Source organism: Henckelia pumila, chromosome 2 (assembly GCF_033568475.1).
Source record: "Henckelia pumila isolate YLH828 chromosome 2, ASM3356847v2, whole genome shotgun sequence".
Lineage (NCBI taxonomy): Eukaryota > Viridiplantae > Streptophyta > Magnoliopsida > Lamiales > Gesneriaceae > Henckelia > Henckelia pumila.
The window spans coordinates 1866429-1886630 of NC_133121.1; the positions used below are offsets into that span (position 1 = coordinate 1866429).

Sequence of the window (20202 nt, forward strand, 5' to 3'; positions counted from 1 at the left end):
ACCCATTATTGATATAGTGGAGATTTTTTTGGTGGACTTCGGTCCCGTGGTTTTTTCCTAATTTGGGTTTTCCACGTAAAAATCCTTGTTTTGTTTTCTTCGTGCTTATTATCTTGATTGATATTGATATCATAGAAACATTTTGATCCGATAGTATCACTGAAGGGGAAAAGAATCAAAAGCTTTCGCTACATAAAAGTCAATTAAATTTGGCTATCTTTCCCAATAAGTGGTATCAAAGCCACGTCCAATGGAGGAGCCCCTTGGAGGGATGTTCAAACTGAACGGGTCAAAATATTCCATATGGAAGGCAAGCATGCTGGATCTGCTATATTGCAAAGATTTGTACTTGCCATTGAGTGGTGATGAAGCTAAGCCAAAAAATCAATCAAATGAAGATTGGATTATACTACATCGAAAAAATGTCGGTTACATACGACGTTTTATCGAACATAGTATCTTCCATCACTTTGCAAACGAAGATAAAGCCGATGCTTTGTGGAGAAAAAATTGAAGCTATGTTTGAGAGAAAGAATGTCTTGAACAAAGCCTCAATTATCATAAGTATTGCACGACTCAGATACAAAGAAGGTGCAAATATGACGGAGCACCTAAATACTTATCAGGGTTTAATCAACAAATCTACCACCATGAAGATTGCCCTAGATGATGAAGTTACAGCCTTGTTACTACTGAGCTCTTTGCCAGACAGTTGGGATACTCTTGTGGTATCGCTCAGTAATTCCGCTCTTGATGAAAAAATGACATTACAAACAGTCAAATATTGTCTTCTTACTGAAGAGTCTAGAAGAAAAGAGCGAATATAACTCTGAAACCAAGACATTGGTTACAGAAACGACTGATAATCGAGGACGAAGTTACACCAGAGGTCCTCAGAAAGGAAGAGACAAATCCAGGGGGAAGTCTAAGACCAGAAAAAAAATTCAAGTGTCATTATTGTGGAGGTCCAAACCATTACGAAAGAGAATGCAGGAAAAATAAGAGAGATCAAAGGAATGATACAAAGTCAGAAGAGAAAGACACAGCTGCAGTTACATCTGATGGAGATATTATCATTCTTGACGATGAAGCATGTTTAAATGTATCATACCAACAAACAGATTGGATTATTGATTCTGGAGCTTCATATCATATCACTCCACACAGAGATATGTTTGCGTCCTACTCAAGTGGAAACTTTGGAAAAGTTAGAATGACCAATCAAGGTATGACAGAAGTCATTGGTATGGGGAGCATTGTCTTGGAGACAGATACAGGATCTCGTATCACTCTCAAAGAAATTCGCCATGTTCCAGATATTCGACTTAATATCATTTCTGCTGGAAAGCTTGATGATGAAGGTTGTGTCAGTCACTTTGGAAAAGGAAAATGGAAGCTCATCAAAGGTTCTCTCATTATCGCTAAAGGTGTGAAGCAGAACTATCTTTATCTGATGCATGCCAAGGTATCCAGTGAAGAGGTTAATGTATCTACAAAGAATTCCACCATTGAATTATGGCACAGGAGACTTAGACATATAAGCCAAAAGGGAATGGAAATTTTGGCTAGAAAGAAACTCATACCTGAAGTATCTGGTATGCACTTGGATACCTGTGTTGATTGTTTAGCTGGAAAACAACATAGAGTTGCATTTCAAAGTTTTTCTCCATCTAGAAAAACTCAAAGCTTGGATTTAGAGCACACAAACTTGTGCTATATGAAAGATAGAACTCTCGGCGGTGCTCTATATTTCGTGACCTTTATCGATGATTTCTCCCGAAAGGCCTGGTGCTTTGCGTTAAAATCTAAAGATCATGTTCTTGAGATCTTTAAGAATTTTCATGCAAAAGTTGAAAGAGAAACTGGAATGAAGTTGAAATGTGTTCGCGCAGACAATGGTGGCGAATACAAGGGTCCATTTGAGCAATATTGCTCAACTCATGGAATCCGGCTTGAGAAAAGTGTTCCAAAAACACCTCAGCACAATGGTGTGGCTGAAAGAATGAACAGAATAATTTGTGAGAGGATAAAGTGCATGTTATCTCAGTCCAAATTGCTCAATTCTTTTTGGGGTGAAGCTATGAGAACTGCGATTGATTTGATCAACCTTTCTCCATCAGCTCCGTTAGATGGTGATGTTCCTAACAGAGTTTGGTTTGGGAAAGACGTCTCCTACAAACACTTAAGAGTGTTTGGATGTAGAGCCTTTGTTCATATTCCAAAAGATGAAAGATTCAAGCTTGATGATAAATCCAAAAAGTGCATATTTTTGGGTTATGACCATGAAGAGTTCGGATATCGACTATGGGATCCAGTAAATCAAAAGATTGTTAGAAGCCGAGATGTCGTATTTCTTGAAGATGACATTGGTTGTGATTTTGAACACAATAAAGAATCACAACAATCTAATTCAGAAATCCCAGTCAATCTTGATCCAGTTCGTTCACCCATAGTTCGTGATCATGGGGGAGATATGCGGAGAGATCATGAAGAGTTAGTTGAACCAGATGATTCTCAAGACAACTCTTCAGATTCACCTTCCGAGACAGAGATTAGAATGTCAACCAGACAAAGAATACCTTCTACAAGATACAATCCACATGAATATGTGATGCTCACTGATGACGGAGAACCAGAAAGTTTTAAAGAAGCTGTATCAAATTCCCAAAAAGATAAGTGGATCGAAGCGATGAAAGATGAGATGCAGTCGCTTCATGAAAATCATACCTATGGATTGGTAAATCTACCAAAAGGTAAGAGAGCACTTAAAAATAAATGGGTTTACAGGTTGAAGACTGAAGAAAATGGATCACGACTGAGGTACAAAGCAAGGCTGGTCGTAAAAGGTTTCAACCAAAATAAAGGTGTTGATTTTGATGAAATTTTCTCACCAGTGGTGAAGATGTCTTCTATCAGAGTTGTTCTTGGACTTGCTGATAGTCTGGATTTGGAGATAGAACAACTTTATGTCAAGACCGCATTTCTTCATGGTGATCTAGATGAAGAAATATATATGGATCAGCAAGAAGGATTCAAATTTAAAGGCAAAAAAAACATGGTCTGTCGGTTGAACAAAAGCTTGTATGGATTGAAGCAAGCTCCAAGGCAGTGGTACAAAAAGTTCGACTCATTCATGATGAGTCACGGGTACAGAAGAACCCGTTCAGATCACTGTGTATTTCTTAAGAAATATGATGACAATGATATCATCATACTGTTGCTGTATGTTGATGATATGTTGATCATTGGTCATGATTCAACCAAGATAGACAAGCTTAAGGGGGAGCTTGACAAGTCTTTTGCAATGAAAGACTTAGGATCAGCGAAACAGATTCTTGGAATGAAGATCTCCAGGGACAGGACAAATAAAAAGTTGTGGCTATCTCAAGAACAATACATTGAGAAAGTTCTTGAAAGATTCAAAATGGATAAGGCAAAGACCGTGCACTCCACTTGCAGGGCATTTCAAACTAAGTTCAGTACAATGTCCTACAAGTGATGAAGAAAAGAAAGAAATGGAAAATGTTCCTTATGCTTCAGCAGTCGGCAGTCTGATGTATGCAATGGTGTGTACGAGACCTGACCTCGCTCACGCAGTTGGCATGGTAAGTCGATTTCTCTCAAATCCTGGCAAAATCACTGGTCAGCAGTGAAATGGATATTCCGATATCTGAGAGGTACTTCTAGATTTTGTTTGAAATTTGGAACTAACCTACCTGTGTTAGAAGGCTACACTGATGCAGTTATGGCTGGTGATGTTGATTCTAGAAAGTCCACATCCGGATACTTGATGACATTTGCAGGGGGAGCAGTATCATGACAATCAAAACTTCAAAAGTGTGTGGCATTATCCACAACAAAAGCCGAATACATAGCCACGACCGAAGCATGCAAAGAACTTCTATGGTTGAAGAATTTTCCACATGAGTTAGGCCTAAGGCAAGACAAGTTTCTCTACTGTGACAGTCAGAGCGCAATTCATCTGAGTAAAAACTCCAGTTTTCACTCAAGGTCGAAGCATATTGATGTGAGGTATCATTGGATCCGAGATGCGTTAAACGACAAGTTGTTACATCTTGAGAAGATACATACTTATGAAAATGGTTCCGATATGTTCACAAAGTCATTGCCAAAAGAAAAGTTGGAAAGCTGTAGAAGTGCAGCGGGTCTGATTGAATCTACAAATATGTTTGAGGGGGAGAATTGTTGGAATTCAAACAATTTTGTTGGAGTCAACTCAACAATGGTGGCTACAAAGTTAAGGCATTCACATTGCCATGGTTTCACACATTACCTAACCCCCCAAATTTTGCCTATAAATAGATCACAAACCTTTGCACCAAATCCATCCCAAGAGAAATCCCAAAAACACAAGCAATAGAGAGTGTTTTTGTAGTCTAGTCATTTAGATAAATTTTAGTATGCTCTGTGGTTGCGGCGATGTCCGATCTTTCACATCAGAAAGAATTATCTACGTGATTAGATTTGTGTGAGTTTCACTTGTAAAGTGAGATCGAGTGTGTCATCCAAGAATAGTTTTTCTTGAAGTTCTTGGTATCCCCTAAGTTGTTCTAGGGAGCGTCGTTGTTATCTCCTAATATTGTAGGAATGTGTTGTACACATTATTGATATAGTGGAGATTTTTTTGGTGGACTTCGGTCCCGTGATTTTTTCCTAATTTGGGTTTTCCACGTAAAAATCCTTGTGTCGTTTTCTTCGTGCTTATTTTATCTTGATTGATATTGATATCATGGAAACATTTTGATCCGATAATATCACTGAAGGGGAAAAGAATCAAAAGCTTCCGCTACATAAAATTCAATTAAATTTGGCTATCTTTCCCAACAGTACATAGTAAAAAATGTAATAAATGTGTAAAGGAAGATCATTTTGTTCGATGCATGCATGGAGAAACTTAGATGCTATCATTCGGATAGCTATCCGTATGCCAATATCCGATGTGTTGCAGGAGATATATATATATATATATATATATATATATATATAATTATTATTTTTATTTTGAAACAAAACAAAACAAAAGAAAATCTCCTTGTTTTCGAGTCAAGATTTTTTCAATTTGAAGTTTTAACACGGAAATGTGATTTTGAATTAATGTAATTATCACAAAATCAAAATGTAGTCTAGGCATTAAATAATATCAATTTTGTGGTTCTTTTTTTGTCGACTAAATATAAAAATGACGTCAGTTCTCGCGTTTATAATTTAGTATATATTTTATTTCATATGATTTATTGAAATAATTTTATTCTTAGGTTTAATACTAAAATATATCAATATAATTTCTTTGTCATATGTTGAATTTCTCTTTCCATATAATTAATTAAAATATTATTTTAATCTTCATTTTTTTATAAGATTCATATGTCGGAAAAAATTGGTTGAATTACTAAAATAGTTAATAAAGAAGAAATACAATCAATATATAATATTAATAAAAAGTTTGTATATCTCTTTATGGGTTAGTGTCAAGGGATGTAATGAATTATCGACTGACTTTATTAGAGCTACAGATTTTGATTTTGTGGATATAATAGTTTTGGAAAGGATTTCTTGACAAACGTTTATTCTGAACGGATAGTTTTCGCACGTGATACTGAAGGAAAACAAAGAGGATTGACCAGTATTGACTGATTCTATCAGGGATGTAGTTATTAATCAGGATCTTGATTAATGAATGAGAATTCTAAGTGATCGATTTACTTAAATAAGGTTCTCTGTAAGAATTGAAATTTGGATTGTCAAGTAAAGATAAATTTACATCAGGACACCGAGATGGCTTAATTAGGAGACGTTAACTGTGATCAAGATGTTGAAGTATATTTTCAATGTTACTCTAAAAGTTTTTTGAACTTCAGAGGGAGGTGAAATATTTACTCAGTTTAGATATCGTTGTAACAGTTATGTTAAAGTATAATTTGATGTCAGTTTGTTAATCTTGAAAATATATTTGATCTTTTTGGTGGATAGACTTTGATGAGATAAGTGAAAGTAAACACTTGGGTGTTCATGTTTGATTTAAAATCATTAGACTCGTGCAAAATTATCCAGTAATTATTTGTAACTATCATCTGTGCAGTCATAAAAGATTTGATAAGAAGTTTTACTTCTAATTTTATGTGTGGCAGACACAGATGTGTAATCCCATAATGGGGAGGTAAATGTTCTTTTGTAGAAGGAACAATTAAAATTGTTCATTACTTGGTAATTAAGAATTGAACTGTGAAATTGTTTGGAAGAAACAAAATATATAAAAATAAACATATCTGAATGCGGAAAACTTCCAAGTATAAATAACAAGTCAAAGAAAATGCAGTAGTAGGTTTTGCAACAGTTCAAGAAAAAGACTCGATAAAAGTATTTGAAGCATTAACTATACGCCGTCCAGATTTGATGCTTTTCGTCACTCTCTCGTAATGCCGTATTTGCTGCACAACAAAAAGGCATATATACGATGAACATGAAAATGAACAAAATAACGTATATTATGTATATGATGCGTGTAAAAGGCGGGCACCTCCTCTGAAACTGAGGGAGAGATTTTCTCCCATGCTCCTTTGAAATGTTCATTTTTTACTGTATAAAGCGAACAATCAACTGAATTTTCGTCCCATGAGGCCCATATGTCATCCATTGCTATCCTATTAGCTTCACACATCTGTTGTCGCCAAAAGAGAGGAGCAATTTCCAACAAAAAGACAAAATACAAGCTATTCAACAAACTTAATGATGTATGAAGGAAGTGTCAAAAAACACATACCAGTTCATATAAATCAGCTCCACTAAAATTTTTACATGATTTTCCAATCGCCATTAGGTCGACAGAAGCATCTATCATCTTCATCTTCCTAGCAAGAGCTTTCAGGATCATTCCTCGTTCTTCTGGACTAGGGAGAGGAACATACAAAAGATTCCCAAATCTTCCTGGTCTAAGTAAACATGGATCGATGGCTTCAGGCCTGTCAACGTACATGTCGAAAGATAAAAGATGTCAAGACGAAGGACTTACGAGAAACTACTCATCCATAATAATGAGCCGGAACGATAATCTCTACCTATTTGTGGCACCGATGACATAGACACCCCGTCTATGTTCACCTCCATCAAGCTCTAGTAGTAGCTGAAATGATAGAAACAATTTGTTTTCGCCCATAACAAGGTTTAAACGTGCAGACGGAGATATTATATACTCGGGAGGGGAACCGACTGGACAAATGTTTTTTACTGACCTGATTCACAAGTGCCTCAACATTAGCTCCCCCTTCTCTGCCACGATTTCTTGTCAATGCATCCACCTGGTAAAAAAGGAACTAAGGAGTTCAGAAAACATAAAATCCATCAAACTGACCTACATACTTAAAGAGGAACAGACCAACAAAAATGAAAAATCAGTCAAAGTAACCACAAATTGGCTCCTGTGGTTGCAGAAAGGAGTTAGGAAGCAAAGGAACTAAATTCTTGCGGGTAGAATTCTGTAAATTCGGACTATCTTTAATGCATCATGGATCGATTTTCCAATATTTGAATGCAACTACTGAGAAACATACAACAGAAACACAGCATAATATGGCAAATCCACACTCGGACATTGTTAAACCTGCACAGATACTTGAAGGCATTTTAGTATTTTATATTCCCTAAGAAAAAAATTAGAAAGTAACTTCCCAGATCATTCAATCAAACTTCGACTACAAGCAGCTCAACTATGCATGTTTGATGTGCACAAGTATACGAGAACTAGACAAATCAACCCCGCGGATGCAGATAATTTGAAATTAGGGCTGCTTTGACTTGAAACACCATATAAAATCCATTCACCAATTTGATAACAATCTGGGTTATTACAAACGGACACAAATGGGAGTGAATAGTACCTCATCGAAGAAAATTATGCATGGAGAACATGTTCTTGCCCGATTGAATTTTGTTCGCAATGCCAATTCACTTTCACCAACATATTTATTCAGCAGTTCAGGGCCCTTGATACAACAAAAGATTACTTTAAGAAACCAGCAAATATTGTGCTCATAGCTACGGGGAATAAACTCAAGGAACCTTAATATGAATGAAGTTTGCTCCAGCTTCACGTGCAACAGCCTTTGCGATCAATGTCTTTCCACAGCCCGGAGGGCCATAAAGCAAAATACCCGACTGTACATCATCCATCCCAAAATTCTGGGAAACAATAAAGAAGTGTTTGCAAAAAAGTTACTAAATTTATAGATTGTGAGCAAGTGGGGGAAATTTTGGGTGGTGTTTGGAAATATAAGTGAACAGCTGAAAATTTTTTAAGGTAAAGAGTTTGGTAATAAGTTATTCTAATACAAGTTTTATAATAAAATACCAAAAAATTCCTTATAGGAGTGTTTGCACAAAATAGGGTTTGATAAAATACCAAATATTAGACAAAAATATTGTTAGTGTGTCCGCAAAAGTTTCCATTTATTTACCAAATACCAGAATATCTTTTGATGAATCAGAACCAGCACGGGACAAGCTTCTGGATTTTAATTAACCAGAGACGAAGGAGACGCAAAATTTGAGGTTTAAAAACAAACTGATTTCTTCAAGTGGAAGGTGGAGAATCACTTTTTACTGGAGGTTGCAACTTCTCCATAAACCTATTTTAAGAATCAAACTCCTTGGTAGGAAGATTTCTATTAATCTCAACGAAGCTTATTTGTTAATATCGATTGTCAATAAAATAAGTCTAAAAGAATCAAGGAGTGCCATACTTGTCAAGATGGAATATGCAGATTATTCCATCTTAAACTCAATGAAGCTTATTTGTTAATATTGATTGTCAATAAATAAAATAAGTCTAAAAGAATCAAGGTTGCAATTGCAACTACTCCATAAACCTATAACAGCTGAACATGCATTCAATCAAATCATCCATTTAGATCATCTCAATCATATTTATAGTCACAGTTATTTAAGGCATACATGTGTCCTGGAGCCTAAGGCGCACTCAGCATAAATTGTTAGAATTCACATAATTAAAGTGAATTTTACAAAAAATTTATACACATAGAATTATATTTCAAAGGATTTTAAACAATAATGCAAACAACAAATTCATTTACTAATAACAAATTTGAAATCCATCCAATAATGCAAACAATAAATCCATTTACTAATAACAAATTTGAAATCCATGGATTTCAAATTTGGTTAAATATAATTTTGTTGTTTAGATAAGACCATAAACTTTAAATTCAATCATTTTATTTTTATATAGTAAATCATTATAATTAGGATGGATTTCAAGTTCGCCCAATAACGTTGTCATTTGAAATGAGTAAGGTGTACACTTAAGATTTGATCTATGTTTATTGATGACAACATAATCATAATCGAAATCCATGGATTTGAAATCCTTACATCCAATTGCAACCTATAGTTTTTTTTTTTAAAAAAGGCATTATTCCCTCTTTCTTCCTAAAGAACAAATTAGATGAAAAGTTGTAGAGGTCTAGGAATTTAATAAGTGGCTGGAATTAAATCGAGCAAAAAAAAAGAGAAATAAAATGACAGCTAATATATTTAAGTGCCATTAAAATAAAAGAAAGAAGATAAATGGAAAAATAAACGAAAGAAAGCAGTGAATAATCAAAGGAGTAATATAGAAGCATTGTAAATCAAATTTCAAGAGAAGAATATTTAATGTTGTGCAGATTAAAATTAGGAGAAAGATACTGCTCTGCGCTTAAGAGTTTTGAAGGAATAAAAGTCTGCCGATAAATACATGCCAGGTTTTCTAATAATTAGATGGTTATGGCCTATGGGTTTAATTCTTATTGGGTTTGGGTTAGGCTAACATGGAAACAAATTTATTCGACCAACAGTTTTAACAGAACCGAGCTTCTCGCCTCAAGCAAGCCTTGCGCCTTGCAAGACGCATGCGCCTAAGCTCGCATCTTTCAAGTATGTTTGAAATGAAATTAATCACCTTGAAAACTTCAGGATGCTTTATTCCCTTAACTATAAGGCGGTCCAACTCTCGTTTGAGCAAATGAAGTCCTCCAACTTCATTCCACTTAACATCTGGTAAAGTAGAAAATCCTTCTCTTTTAGTGGAAGGTTGGACAATTATAGCAGCTTCCTGCAAAGAGTCAAATAGAAAGATTATAGAGCATCATAATGAAAACAGATGAAAGGGCAGGAAAAGACAACAAAGTGAGAGAAACTGTTCTGAGCGGGAAGTAACACAAGATAGGAAAATAAAAGATGCAGCAAGTGACTACAGTGAATCACCGACGCGAAGAAAACCTGAAAGCAAGAAACAAATCACGAAATCAAAATTGCAAATCATCACCTATTACAGCACATATTACTACCCAATTATATTTTTGATCTCCTTTTGTACTACAGAAAGGAAGTGGGTAGGAACGCAAGCAGGTTAAGAGTTCAAAACAATTATTTATTATTTTATGTAAAAAAGAAACTTAATTAAGTACCACAATTTGCTCATTATTTACCAACGAATGGATGGGTACAAAATCATGATTACCTTAAAATCAGCAATCGTAACCCTAAGTTTCTCGACTTCTTCACGGGGCCACGGCTGTCTCCACAAATCTTCACAATATTCTCCTGAAATAACATCTTTTTTAGGACGTAAAAGTCGCTTCACTGCACCGATACAAGCCACCTTGACCAGAAAGGCCAAATCTGCTCCAACAAATCCAGGAGTGGATCTAGCTACTTCCTCAAGATCCAAGGCACCTTCAAATTTAATATTGCGGGTGAGTGATCTCAGTATCTCAACTCGTGCATTTTCATCCGGAACTCGTAAACCAAATTCGTAATCAAATCGCCCAGGCCTCCTCAAGGCAGGGTCAATAGCATCCGGTCTATTTGTTGCCCCAATTACAAGGACATGGCCAGGTATGCTATTAGAACTCTTTGAATCTTCTTTTCCATTGACAGGTTTCACCATTCTGTACGATTCATCCATACAGTTCATCAACTGTGTAACAATGCGTCGGTCCGTTTCTCTCTCCAAATTTTTCTTTTTTGAAGCAATCACGTCAATTTCATCAATGAATATAATAGAAGGTGCTGTCCTGTATGCTTTTGTGAACAGTTCTCGGATATTTTCCTCTGACGCACCTATAAAGTTTAAAAAGAAAGTAAAAAAGAAAGAAGATGAGGAAGCTTTACAATCTATCAAGCACCAATATTCATTGTGCCTATAAATCAAACATCACCTGTGACAGAGAAAGACAAGAAACCACAAGGTGGCAAACAAGAGATTCAGGAATGAAGTTAACTAAAAATTAAAAATCCTAAAAATGAAATGCACAGTATGGTTATCAACATTCCTTGAGACATGTTATACATTAATCAGGATTCAGGAGAATGTCACAAATTGGTTGTGCCAAGTAGGCAGTTTCAGACACAACACTAAGCTATATTTTTTGAGACGCACATAAGAAATTGCGAAATCACAAACATGAGGCAGCTGAAGCATGCCTAAAAACATGAAGCTTTCACTTAACACGGATAATGATTGTAAGCCTTCCAAGTTAGCAATAAAAATGAAATGTTGAGAATTTGTTAATCCCAGCTGAAATAGAACATGATAAACGGTTAGCAACACATATGTATCACACATTACTTTCGGAAGTGCTCATGCATATAACCAGCATACCGGAAACTCCAGACACCAATTCAGTGGCAGAAATCTTGTAAAACTGGACTCCAGCCTCATTGGCAATGGCATGAGCCAGCTTGGTTTTCCCGCATCCTGGTGGACCGTGCAGCAAAATTCCCCTGATGGGTTCCAAGCCGAGGTGCTGCGTCACCTCTGGACGACAAAAAGGCACCACCAATTCCTCTATCAATTGACAGATAAGTTGACTCATCCCCCCTAAATCCTTAAACTTTGTCCCATTATAGTCATAATTATTCAATGCCCCACGCCCATCACCTTCATTTCCTTCCCCAAATTCTGAACCATCTTCACTCTTTTGATTTACCACGACCTCCCTATTCCCCTCCACAACACTCGATTTCTTCACCATATCACAGTAATTTTCCCTAAGCATCGACTTCATCAAATCGATTCCATCACCCCCCGATGTTGTAACACAGTCCTCCAAGGAACCTGCAGTGCCTGAGGACGATGCATCAGAGTTATTGCAGTGGTTCAACGCGACACCATTCTTCTTCTTCTTCTTCTTCTTCTTCCCCAATTTCACCTCGTTCTCATCGAACTCCTTTCGTTTCTTTCTAGGAATCGCTTCCCTATGTCTATGGCCAATAGAATCATCAGAGACCTCATCGTTTGCTTTGCCTGAACTGTGAAGAATTTGATGGACGCGTTTGGTGAAAAGCAGCAGTGGGAGACGCGAGTACTGCGGATAGGTGGAGCGGAGGTGGTCTACCAGTTGGTCGACGTTGGCATAATCATCCACAGATTCTATGCGTCGGCGTAGGATTCCGCCCAACATCGACATCCATCGCCCCCCCACTCGGCCGCCTCGCGCTCTTCCCATGTTTAGGGATCGGGATAATTAGGCCAATAGACCTTTTCAAAACCAAATTTCAAAAACTAACACTCATTTCTTTAAAACTCAATTTTGACTTTACAAATTCGGTCCATAACCTCCAAAGCACTTCGGAAGTTTAATATTAAAAAAAAAAGAAAAAGAAAAAAGAAAAAAAAGTAACGTGAGAGAATAAAATGGAAACTAAAAACAAAATTAATCCAAATAAAATTTATATAAAAATATAAATTAAAATAAAGGAACATAAATCATATCATATGCATACTTATGTTGATACAGACGTAAATATGTGTCTAGCAAGTAGGCACATACTCTCAAATCATTATCGAAAAAAATAGGGCATATGATAAAAGTTTAAAAGTTCGAATATGAGATGTATCAGTTATTATGTTAAATACAGTAGCAGAAAAATTAAGAATAAAAATCGAAGAAACAAAATTTATAATATCAATTATATATCAGTAATGGATATTATAATAGAAAATAATTTTTTAATACAATATTTTCCTTTCACGTAATTTGAAGATCACATAACTTTAAACAAATGATCATCAATGATTTATATTCCTAAAATACGAACGACATTTCGTATAGGAAATGAAGGATTTACAAAGAATTTTCATAAACAAAATAAAAACCCGATAGAATTAAAAAAAGAGAAAATATTAACGTTTAACCTTGAAAAAGAAATCATGAAGAAATTTCATGATATTTGTTCTGTAAACCCTCAGGACAAAATTAAGAAAAGAAAACAATTTATGGTTTCAATTAAACTTAAAGACCCTAACATCACAATCCGTGAAGCACCAAGAAGATGCAACATGGATGATGTAAAAATATTCGAAAAAGAGGTTCAAGAATTACTCAAACTTAAGATAATCAATTCAAGCAAGAGTCCACACTCTTCACCACCCTTTTATGTCAGCAAAAAAGATACTGATAAAAAAAGAATGGTAATTGATTATCGAAAAATGAATAATAAATGAAAAGGAAAAATAGAGGAAGAACCATTCAAAATTGAATCATGATATAAAAATCATCTTATTTATGGAAAAATTAAGTATGGAGATGTTTAGTGAAACAGATCTGATTATGAACAAATAAGAATAAATACAGAGGAACTGTATCATTCTCATCAGGAATCAGAACAATATAAAGACATGGATATTTCAGAATCAGAAGGTGATTTTAGACCACAATTAACTCTACGAATGAATGTAGGAGGTAGCGGTAGTGGAACCAAAAATGAAAACTTTGAGTACAACAAAAACCAATATTGTGGAACCTACAAAGATGTTAGAGATATTCTTAGAGAATAAAAAATGTCAGGATTTGTAAAACAAAACATTCTAGATCTAGAATGTTCTACGCAAAAGAAAGAAAATAAAAAATAGATCATTGAATAAATGAACTATCTGTACAAATTACAAAACGAGAATATCCAAATATTAACTTATGGAAGGATAAAAATGACCTGGGTTCAAGTATTCTCCGAACCTTACCATTATTGACACTCCTGGACTTGTTGTTCCAGCCCCAACTCGAAAAAATCGGGGATTGCAGGTAAGGTTCTAATTTCAACTTAATTTCGCTTCAATATCACATATTTTCATTGTCTGATTCTAAGAACCTTTTATGGCAGATTCAAGGTCGTGCCGTGGAGTCCTTGGTGCGACATAAGATGCAGCAAAAGGAATTTATCATATTATGCCTTGAAGATTGTAGTGATTGGAGTAATGACACACACATAGGGTATTGATGCAAGTATGTTCATGTCAGCTGTGTAGGTTACCTTACTTTAATAACCCCAGAAAATAAAGAAATGCTCTTAGTTTGTTCACTATGTTTCCAAGTGCAAAAGAAATGTGTCTTACAATTTACATTGCATGCATCTGTCTTAGTTTATTTAGCCATGGTCAGAAAAATGTTTATAGGCATTGGTTTCTTAGTTCATGATAAGTAACAACTTTCATGAACTGTATAAGATAAGTTGACTTGCTCAAGTACATTTACGATTCTAAAAGTAAATTTGTGCAGAAAGAGTCATAGAAGTATCAGGTAATGTTGTATTTGCTTGACTACATTATTAATTCATTTGCCTGCATTAACCATACAATTATTGCCAAAAGTAGCTACCTGAAGTGTAAACAAACCGTAAGGAGAAACATTTGCTAGCTGTCAACTTCTTTCAGAGTTTGAGATTGTCTGACAGCCAATAGATCGCTAAGGACTTAATGAATTATGCAGTTACTTAATTTACAAGCCCCATCAGCTTGTATGCTCACTTTTTATTTCACTAATAAATATGTTTAGAATCCTCTGCAGACCCGATTTATTATGAGGATCGTGAAAGTATTCTTGTCAGTGTGGTCATGAGAAAATATAGAATTTTTTCTGTTGCCGGAATCTTAGCTGACCTAGGAAGCTATTGCATTATCAAAAGACCAAGTGACTTACATCTACTACAACCAGATTGTCAGATCCACAAACTTCATTTCTGATCATGAAGTACTTTGAGCCAAAACAAGGACTCAAAAAATCTGGGGATGGTGATGCCATTTACTATTCAAAACTTTCAACGTTGATATGTTTTGTAGATGATCGATTCCATCTTTTACACTCTTTTGTAGATTGATCCTGAACTTTCAAGGACTGTAGTTGTGTCAACAAAGCTTGATATAAAAATCCCTCAGTTTGCTGCCTCTTCAGACGTGGAAGTTTTTCTTTCACCACCTGCATGTACGCTTGATGGCTTCATGTTAGGGGATTCACCCTTTTTCACATCTGTTCCTTCTGGGAGAGTTGGATCTGGGCATGAATCAGTATACAGGTCAAATGATGAGTTCAAACAGGTTAGATTATATTCTTCTTGACCCACATTATGTCCAATAGGACAGTGTGAGCCTGTCATATGGTACGTTTTTTCTGCGATACTATTTTCTATTTTTTTTATTTCTTTGTAACTTTTAAATTTTACTGCTTTGCCTAACATTTTTATTTATGTAAGATTTGCTCTCAGAAGATAATTTAGGCGATAGATGGCTAATACCTTGTAAATTTGCACTTTGTTTATCCGGTTAGGGTGAGGGGATTACAATTTGCAAAAACTTCAAGCGAGTTCATTCCAGGTAACAGGTTACAGAAATTGACATTGGTCTTATCTGGAGGGCCGCATTTTCTATCCCAAGTTCATGATAATAATGACTGGTCTAAAATGTTATATTCAGTGTTTCAATACCAAAAAAAAATTTCTTCAAGAATCTACAGGATTTATGAGTATTCTTCAGGACTGTTATGATTTCCACTTGGTTAAAAACCTATGTTATCTAGAGCTTTTGTCAGACCATCATCGTTCTTATCAAAGTCATCAATAGTGTTTTAGGAATAGGCGTGTTTAACATCGTAGATGTAGCCACCTACAACCTTCAGCATTGCGGAGTGCACTGTCTTAGATGTTTTAATGATGTATTGCTTTATTGCCAATACTAATTGAAAATTAATCTTCTCCTTTAATTTTGATAGACTATATCATTGAGGGAGATAGAAGATATCATAGCTTCGGAGGAAAAGTTAGGTAGGGCACTTTCAAAACTTGAAAGAAGCAGAATCGGTGTTAGCAGCCTTCGGTTATTCTTGGAGGAGTTGCCGCAGAAAAGGTATACAATGTGCATATTGCTGCATATGAGTGGCCATTAACGCTGTAACTTACAGTTCTGTGATCTTATTTTCTTTCAAGGTATATGGACAGCATACCACTGATCATTCCACTTCTTGAAAAGGAGTATCGGAGCACAACAAAGAAGCTAAATGACATAAATCATGAACTAAGGTTCGACATTTCTTCAGAACATAGGATATAAAAAATTGAAATATTTTAGCGGTGAACATCATCAGAAGGGTGCTTTCTTGGTGATTATATTCAACCTATGTTGCAAAATAGTATAAGTGGGCATATTCTATTTTCGTCACTTTCAAATTTTCTCTGAAGTCTTGGTTGAAATTTGTGGTCCTGTTGATGGTCTATTTGCTTGTTTGGTTTCTTTGGCACATTAAATTGAAGTGAATTGTGATATTTGAATTGAGTTACTGTGTTGTTGGCCTTTCCTCAGCACTTTGGATGAAGTGAAGCGCAAAGAGAAAGGAAGAGCTTTCCACGATCTTTTCTTGACCAAGGTGAAGTAAACTTGATATTTAACTTTTAACTATTATGAATTTTTAAGACACTGTCCCTCGTAGAACATGAAAGATAAACAAGTAAAATAAGACAGGACTTACTAGTTTCTGAAAAATTAACATTGGCCTTGACTCTTAGCTTTGAGCCTTTGACATGTTGATTATTTAATTTGCTGTTGTATATAATATTCACCTGGCATATTTTGCCACCACACCTCTTTTTGCATTAACTTTGATAGCTTTTATAAATAATCTGACTGATCTTTTACATTTTATTTCGTGTCATAATTTACTCATATCTCGAGATGGTTGATTGTTTGTTTCCAACTAACCAGTATGAAAAATTCATCTTTGCCTTTCAAGCTGCCATACCTGATTATATTTTTATTGCTCAGTTATCACTTCTGCTGAAATGAACGGTTGGTAAGCTCTTTGTGACCACTCAATACTTCTGCAAAGAGAACAAATCCTATCATTCACAATTTCAGTCTTATCATGTATAGTTCCTATTTTGTTGTGCCCGTATTCATTTTCAGTGTTGTGTTCACGTCTGTTCGCCTCTCTATATCATGTTTGATTCATTGTGTTGATTATATTTATGTATTAGATTTCTTCTAATATATTGGTAGCTCAACTTTGTTCATTTTCAGGTGAAACTCTACAAGATGAGAGGGTCAATGGAGGATCATTTATTGGCTCTGATGGCCTTCAGTTGCCTCAGAAGTTAATACATGTAAGTAGCTGTGTATTTTAGCAAATATGTATCTTTTTCCTCCATGCACCTTCATGTTTTGTGTGTTAAGAGCAATGCAGAATGCATTTATCACCATTACTTTCTTTTCACGCCAGTTTTTCTAATTATTTTGCGTTTTGGTTTTCCACATTGATCTGCTCTCATGGAAATTGTTGATAAGAGCATGCTTTCTTATGCATGCCATTGGGTGTATGTTTTTTGAGACACTATGCTCACATAATCACATTTGATGAGTGTGTAATTTAATTATGCTGATTTTTCCAAGTTTAGTCAACACTTAAAAAAAGGTTTTACTTGTTAGATATTGTATCCTCTCCGTTAGGATTGAAAGAGTCTTTAAATTTTAAGTAGTTTAATTTTTTGTATTTCTAAGACTCTAATTTTATACTTTTTTGGTTATTCCTCTTTTAGTCAGAAGTGTTGTAATAATCTTGCTGCCTGATATTTTTGTGGTTGGGATTTTATATATTTTTGCTTCCAATAACATTAATTAGATTATGAAGTTATTTACGAAATGCTGCCATGGGATCAAGTGATGTTCTTTTGTGTTCTCACATGACTTCTCCGTTAGGATTGAAAGAGTTTTTAAATTTTAAGTAGTTTAATTTTTTGTATTTCTAAGACTCTAATTTTATACTTTTTTGGTTATTCCTCTTTTAGTCAGAAGTGTTGTAATAATCTTGCTGCCTGATATTTTTGTGGTTGGGATTTTATATATTTTTGCTTCCAATAACATTAATTAGATTATGAAGTTATTTACGAAATGCTGCCATGGGATCAAGTGATGTTCTTTTGTGTTCTCACATGACTTCTCCGTTAGGATTGAAAGAGTTTTTAAATTTTAAGTAGTTTAATTTTTTGTATTTCTAAGACTCTAATTTTATACTTTTTTGGTTATTCCTCTTTTAGTCAGAAGTGTTGTAATAATCTTGCTGCCTGATATTTTTGTGGTTGGGATTTTATATATTTTTGCTTCCAATAACATTAATTAGATTATGAAGTTATTTACGAAATGCTGCCATGGGATCAAGTGATGTTCTTTTGTGTTCTCACATGACTTCTATTTATGTTGGTTCTACGCAGAATGCAGGAATGTGTCTTTATGGAGGTGCTCAATATCATCGTGCAATGGCCGAGTTTCGTTTTGTTGTTGGGGGAATCAAATGTCCTCCTATTACACGTGAAGAAAGCATAGATGTTAATCATGCCCAACTAGTTACAAAGATAATCAACTCTAACTTCATTGAGTGCCTTTGTGAAGATATCCCCCAATTGTTCTCCTGTTTTCATATAACCTGTAGAAATCAAGTCTTGCTGGATTTTCTCACAAACAAAGTGACAATCAATCTCAATATGCGTAGTTCTCTCATGAAAAACTGGATTGGATGCGATGTGAAGTGCAGCTTGGTTATCACACCATAGCTTGGCTGGCATAGAAACCTCGAAACCTACTTCCTTGAGAAGCTGAATATCCACATGATTTCACAAACAGACTTGGCCATAGCCTTGTACTCAGATTTAGCACTGGATCGTGAGACCACATTTTGTTTCTTACTTTTCCACGAGACCAAGTTTCCATCAACAAAAACACAATATCCAGAAGTTGATCTTCGATCTTCTTTAGATCCTGCCCAATCATCATCTGGGAAACACTCAATTCTAGTGTGACCATAATTAGCATACAAAATTCCACGCCCAGGTGCTCCTTTTAAGTAGCATAAAATTTGTTCCACAGCCTTCCAGTGATCAATGGTTGGAGATGTCATATACTGACTTACCATACTGACTGAGTAGGCAATATTTGGTCTAGTCACCGTGAGATAATTTAGTTTTCCGACTAGTCTTATATATCGTTCAGGATTTTAAAATAAATCACCATCTTTAGTGAGCTGCATACCAGGAATCATTGGGGTGCTGCCTGGTCACTTCAACACCTAAGAAATAACATAACATTCCTAGGTCTTTGGTATGAAACTGAGTGTGAAGAAAGGATTTTAGAGATAAAATGCCTGCAGAGTCACTACCTGTAATGACAATATCATCTACATACACAACTAATAGAATGATGTCACCATCAGAGTGTTTGTAGAAAACCGAGTGATCGGACTTACTCTTATGCGTACCAAAAGTCTCAACAACTTGACTAAACTTGCCAAACCATGCACGAGGACTTTGTTTCAAGCCGTACAAGGATTTATGAAGGCGACATACTTTCGTCCCATACTCCCCTTGAGCAACTAAACCGGGTGGTTGCTCCATATAAACTTCTTCCCGAAGGTCTCCATGAAGAAAAGCATTCTTAATATCCAGCTGATGCAAAGGCCAGTGATGAGTGGCTGCCATGGAAATAAACAATATGACAGAAGTAAGCTTAGCCACAGGAGAAAAAGTATCAAAATAGTCCACTCCATATGTCTGAGCATATCCCTTAGCAACAAGACGAGCTTTCAATCTAGCGACAGAGCCATCAGGATTCATTTTCTGTGAGGCCTCGGGTTACTAAACAAAACATGGGCAATTAATCAATAAACATGATTAACCAACAAAGGATCAAGATTAACCAATAATTTTTTTTTTTTAAACGGAAGGGGGTGCGCTCGAGCGGTCAAAAACACCCGCTCGGGCACACCCCTCAATATCCAAAACAGTACCCAAAAATTCATGCTGCGTGCGGGCGGTCAAAAATAGCGGCGGGGGCGCACTTCGGGCAGAAAGTATTCTGAATTTTTACAGCCAAAA

At 35.6% G+C, this 20202-nt stretch overlaps 3 protein-coding genes across 6 annotated transcripts; 1 reads left to right on the plus strand and 2 right to left on the minus strand.

Moving 5' to 3' along the window:
• Positions 1-6270: 6270 nt before the first annotated feature.
• LOC140882158 (cell division control protein 48 homolog C-like) lies at positions 6271-12583 on the minus strand. Of its 2 annotated transcripts, XM_073287960.1 has the most exons (10): positions 11678-12582; positions 10535-11136; positions 9974-10126; positions 8077-8196; positions 7896-8000; positions 7251-7316; positions 7077-7141; positions 6782-6980; positions 6539-6679; positions 6271-6449 (listed from the first exon to the last, which is right to left on the minus strand). In XM_073287960.1, exons 1-10 carry the CDS (start codon positions 12522-12524, stop codon positions 6357-6359), a joined length of 2391 nt encoding a protein of 796 aa, XP_073144061.1. In that variant the 5' UTR covers positions 12525-12582; the 3' UTR covers positions 6271-6356. The 2 variants fall into 2 exon arrangements, with proteins under 2 accessions (XP_073144061.1, XP_073144062.1); XM_073287961.1 differs by lacking the exon at positions 6271-6449 and having other exon boundaries at positions 6542-6679; positions 6817-6980; positions 11678-12583.
• Positions 12584-13970: 1387 nt separating this feature from the next.
• Positions 13971-18866, plus strand: LOC140879708 (dynamin-like protein ARC5). Of its 3 annotated transcripts, XM_073283561.1 has the most exons (9): positions 13971-14099; positions 14179-14300; positions 15009-15085; positions 15167-15388; positions 16059-16192; positions 16273-16365; positions 16646-16709; positions 17360-17442; positions 18547-18864. In XM_073283561.1, exons 3-8 carry the CDS (start codon positions 15083-15085, stop codon positions 17435-17437), a joined length of 594 nt encoding a protein of 197 aa, XP_073139662.1. In that variant the 5' UTR covers positions 13971-14099; positions 14179-14300; positions 15009-15082; the 3' UTR covers positions 17438-17442; positions 18547-18864. The 3 variants fall into 3 exon arrangements, with proteins under 3 accessions (XP_073139662.1, XP_073139660.1, XP_073139661.1); XM_073283559.1 differs by lacking the exon at positions 15009-15085 and having other exon boundaries at positions 18547-18866; XM_073283560.1 differs by lacking the exons at positions 13971-14099; positions 14179-14300 and having other exon boundaries at positions 14948-15085; positions 18547-18863.
• Positions 18676-19941, minus strand: LOC140883360 (uncharacterized). The gene is made up of 3 exons (XM_073289799.1): positions 19675-19941; positions 19019-19105; positions 18676-18927 (listed from the first exon to the last, which is right to left on the minus strand). The coding sequence occupies exons 1-3, from the start codon at positions 19939-19941 to the stop codon at positions 18676-18678; spliced, it is 606 nt and encodes a 201-aa protein (XP_073145900.1).
• Positions 19942-20202: the final 261 nt, after the last annotated feature.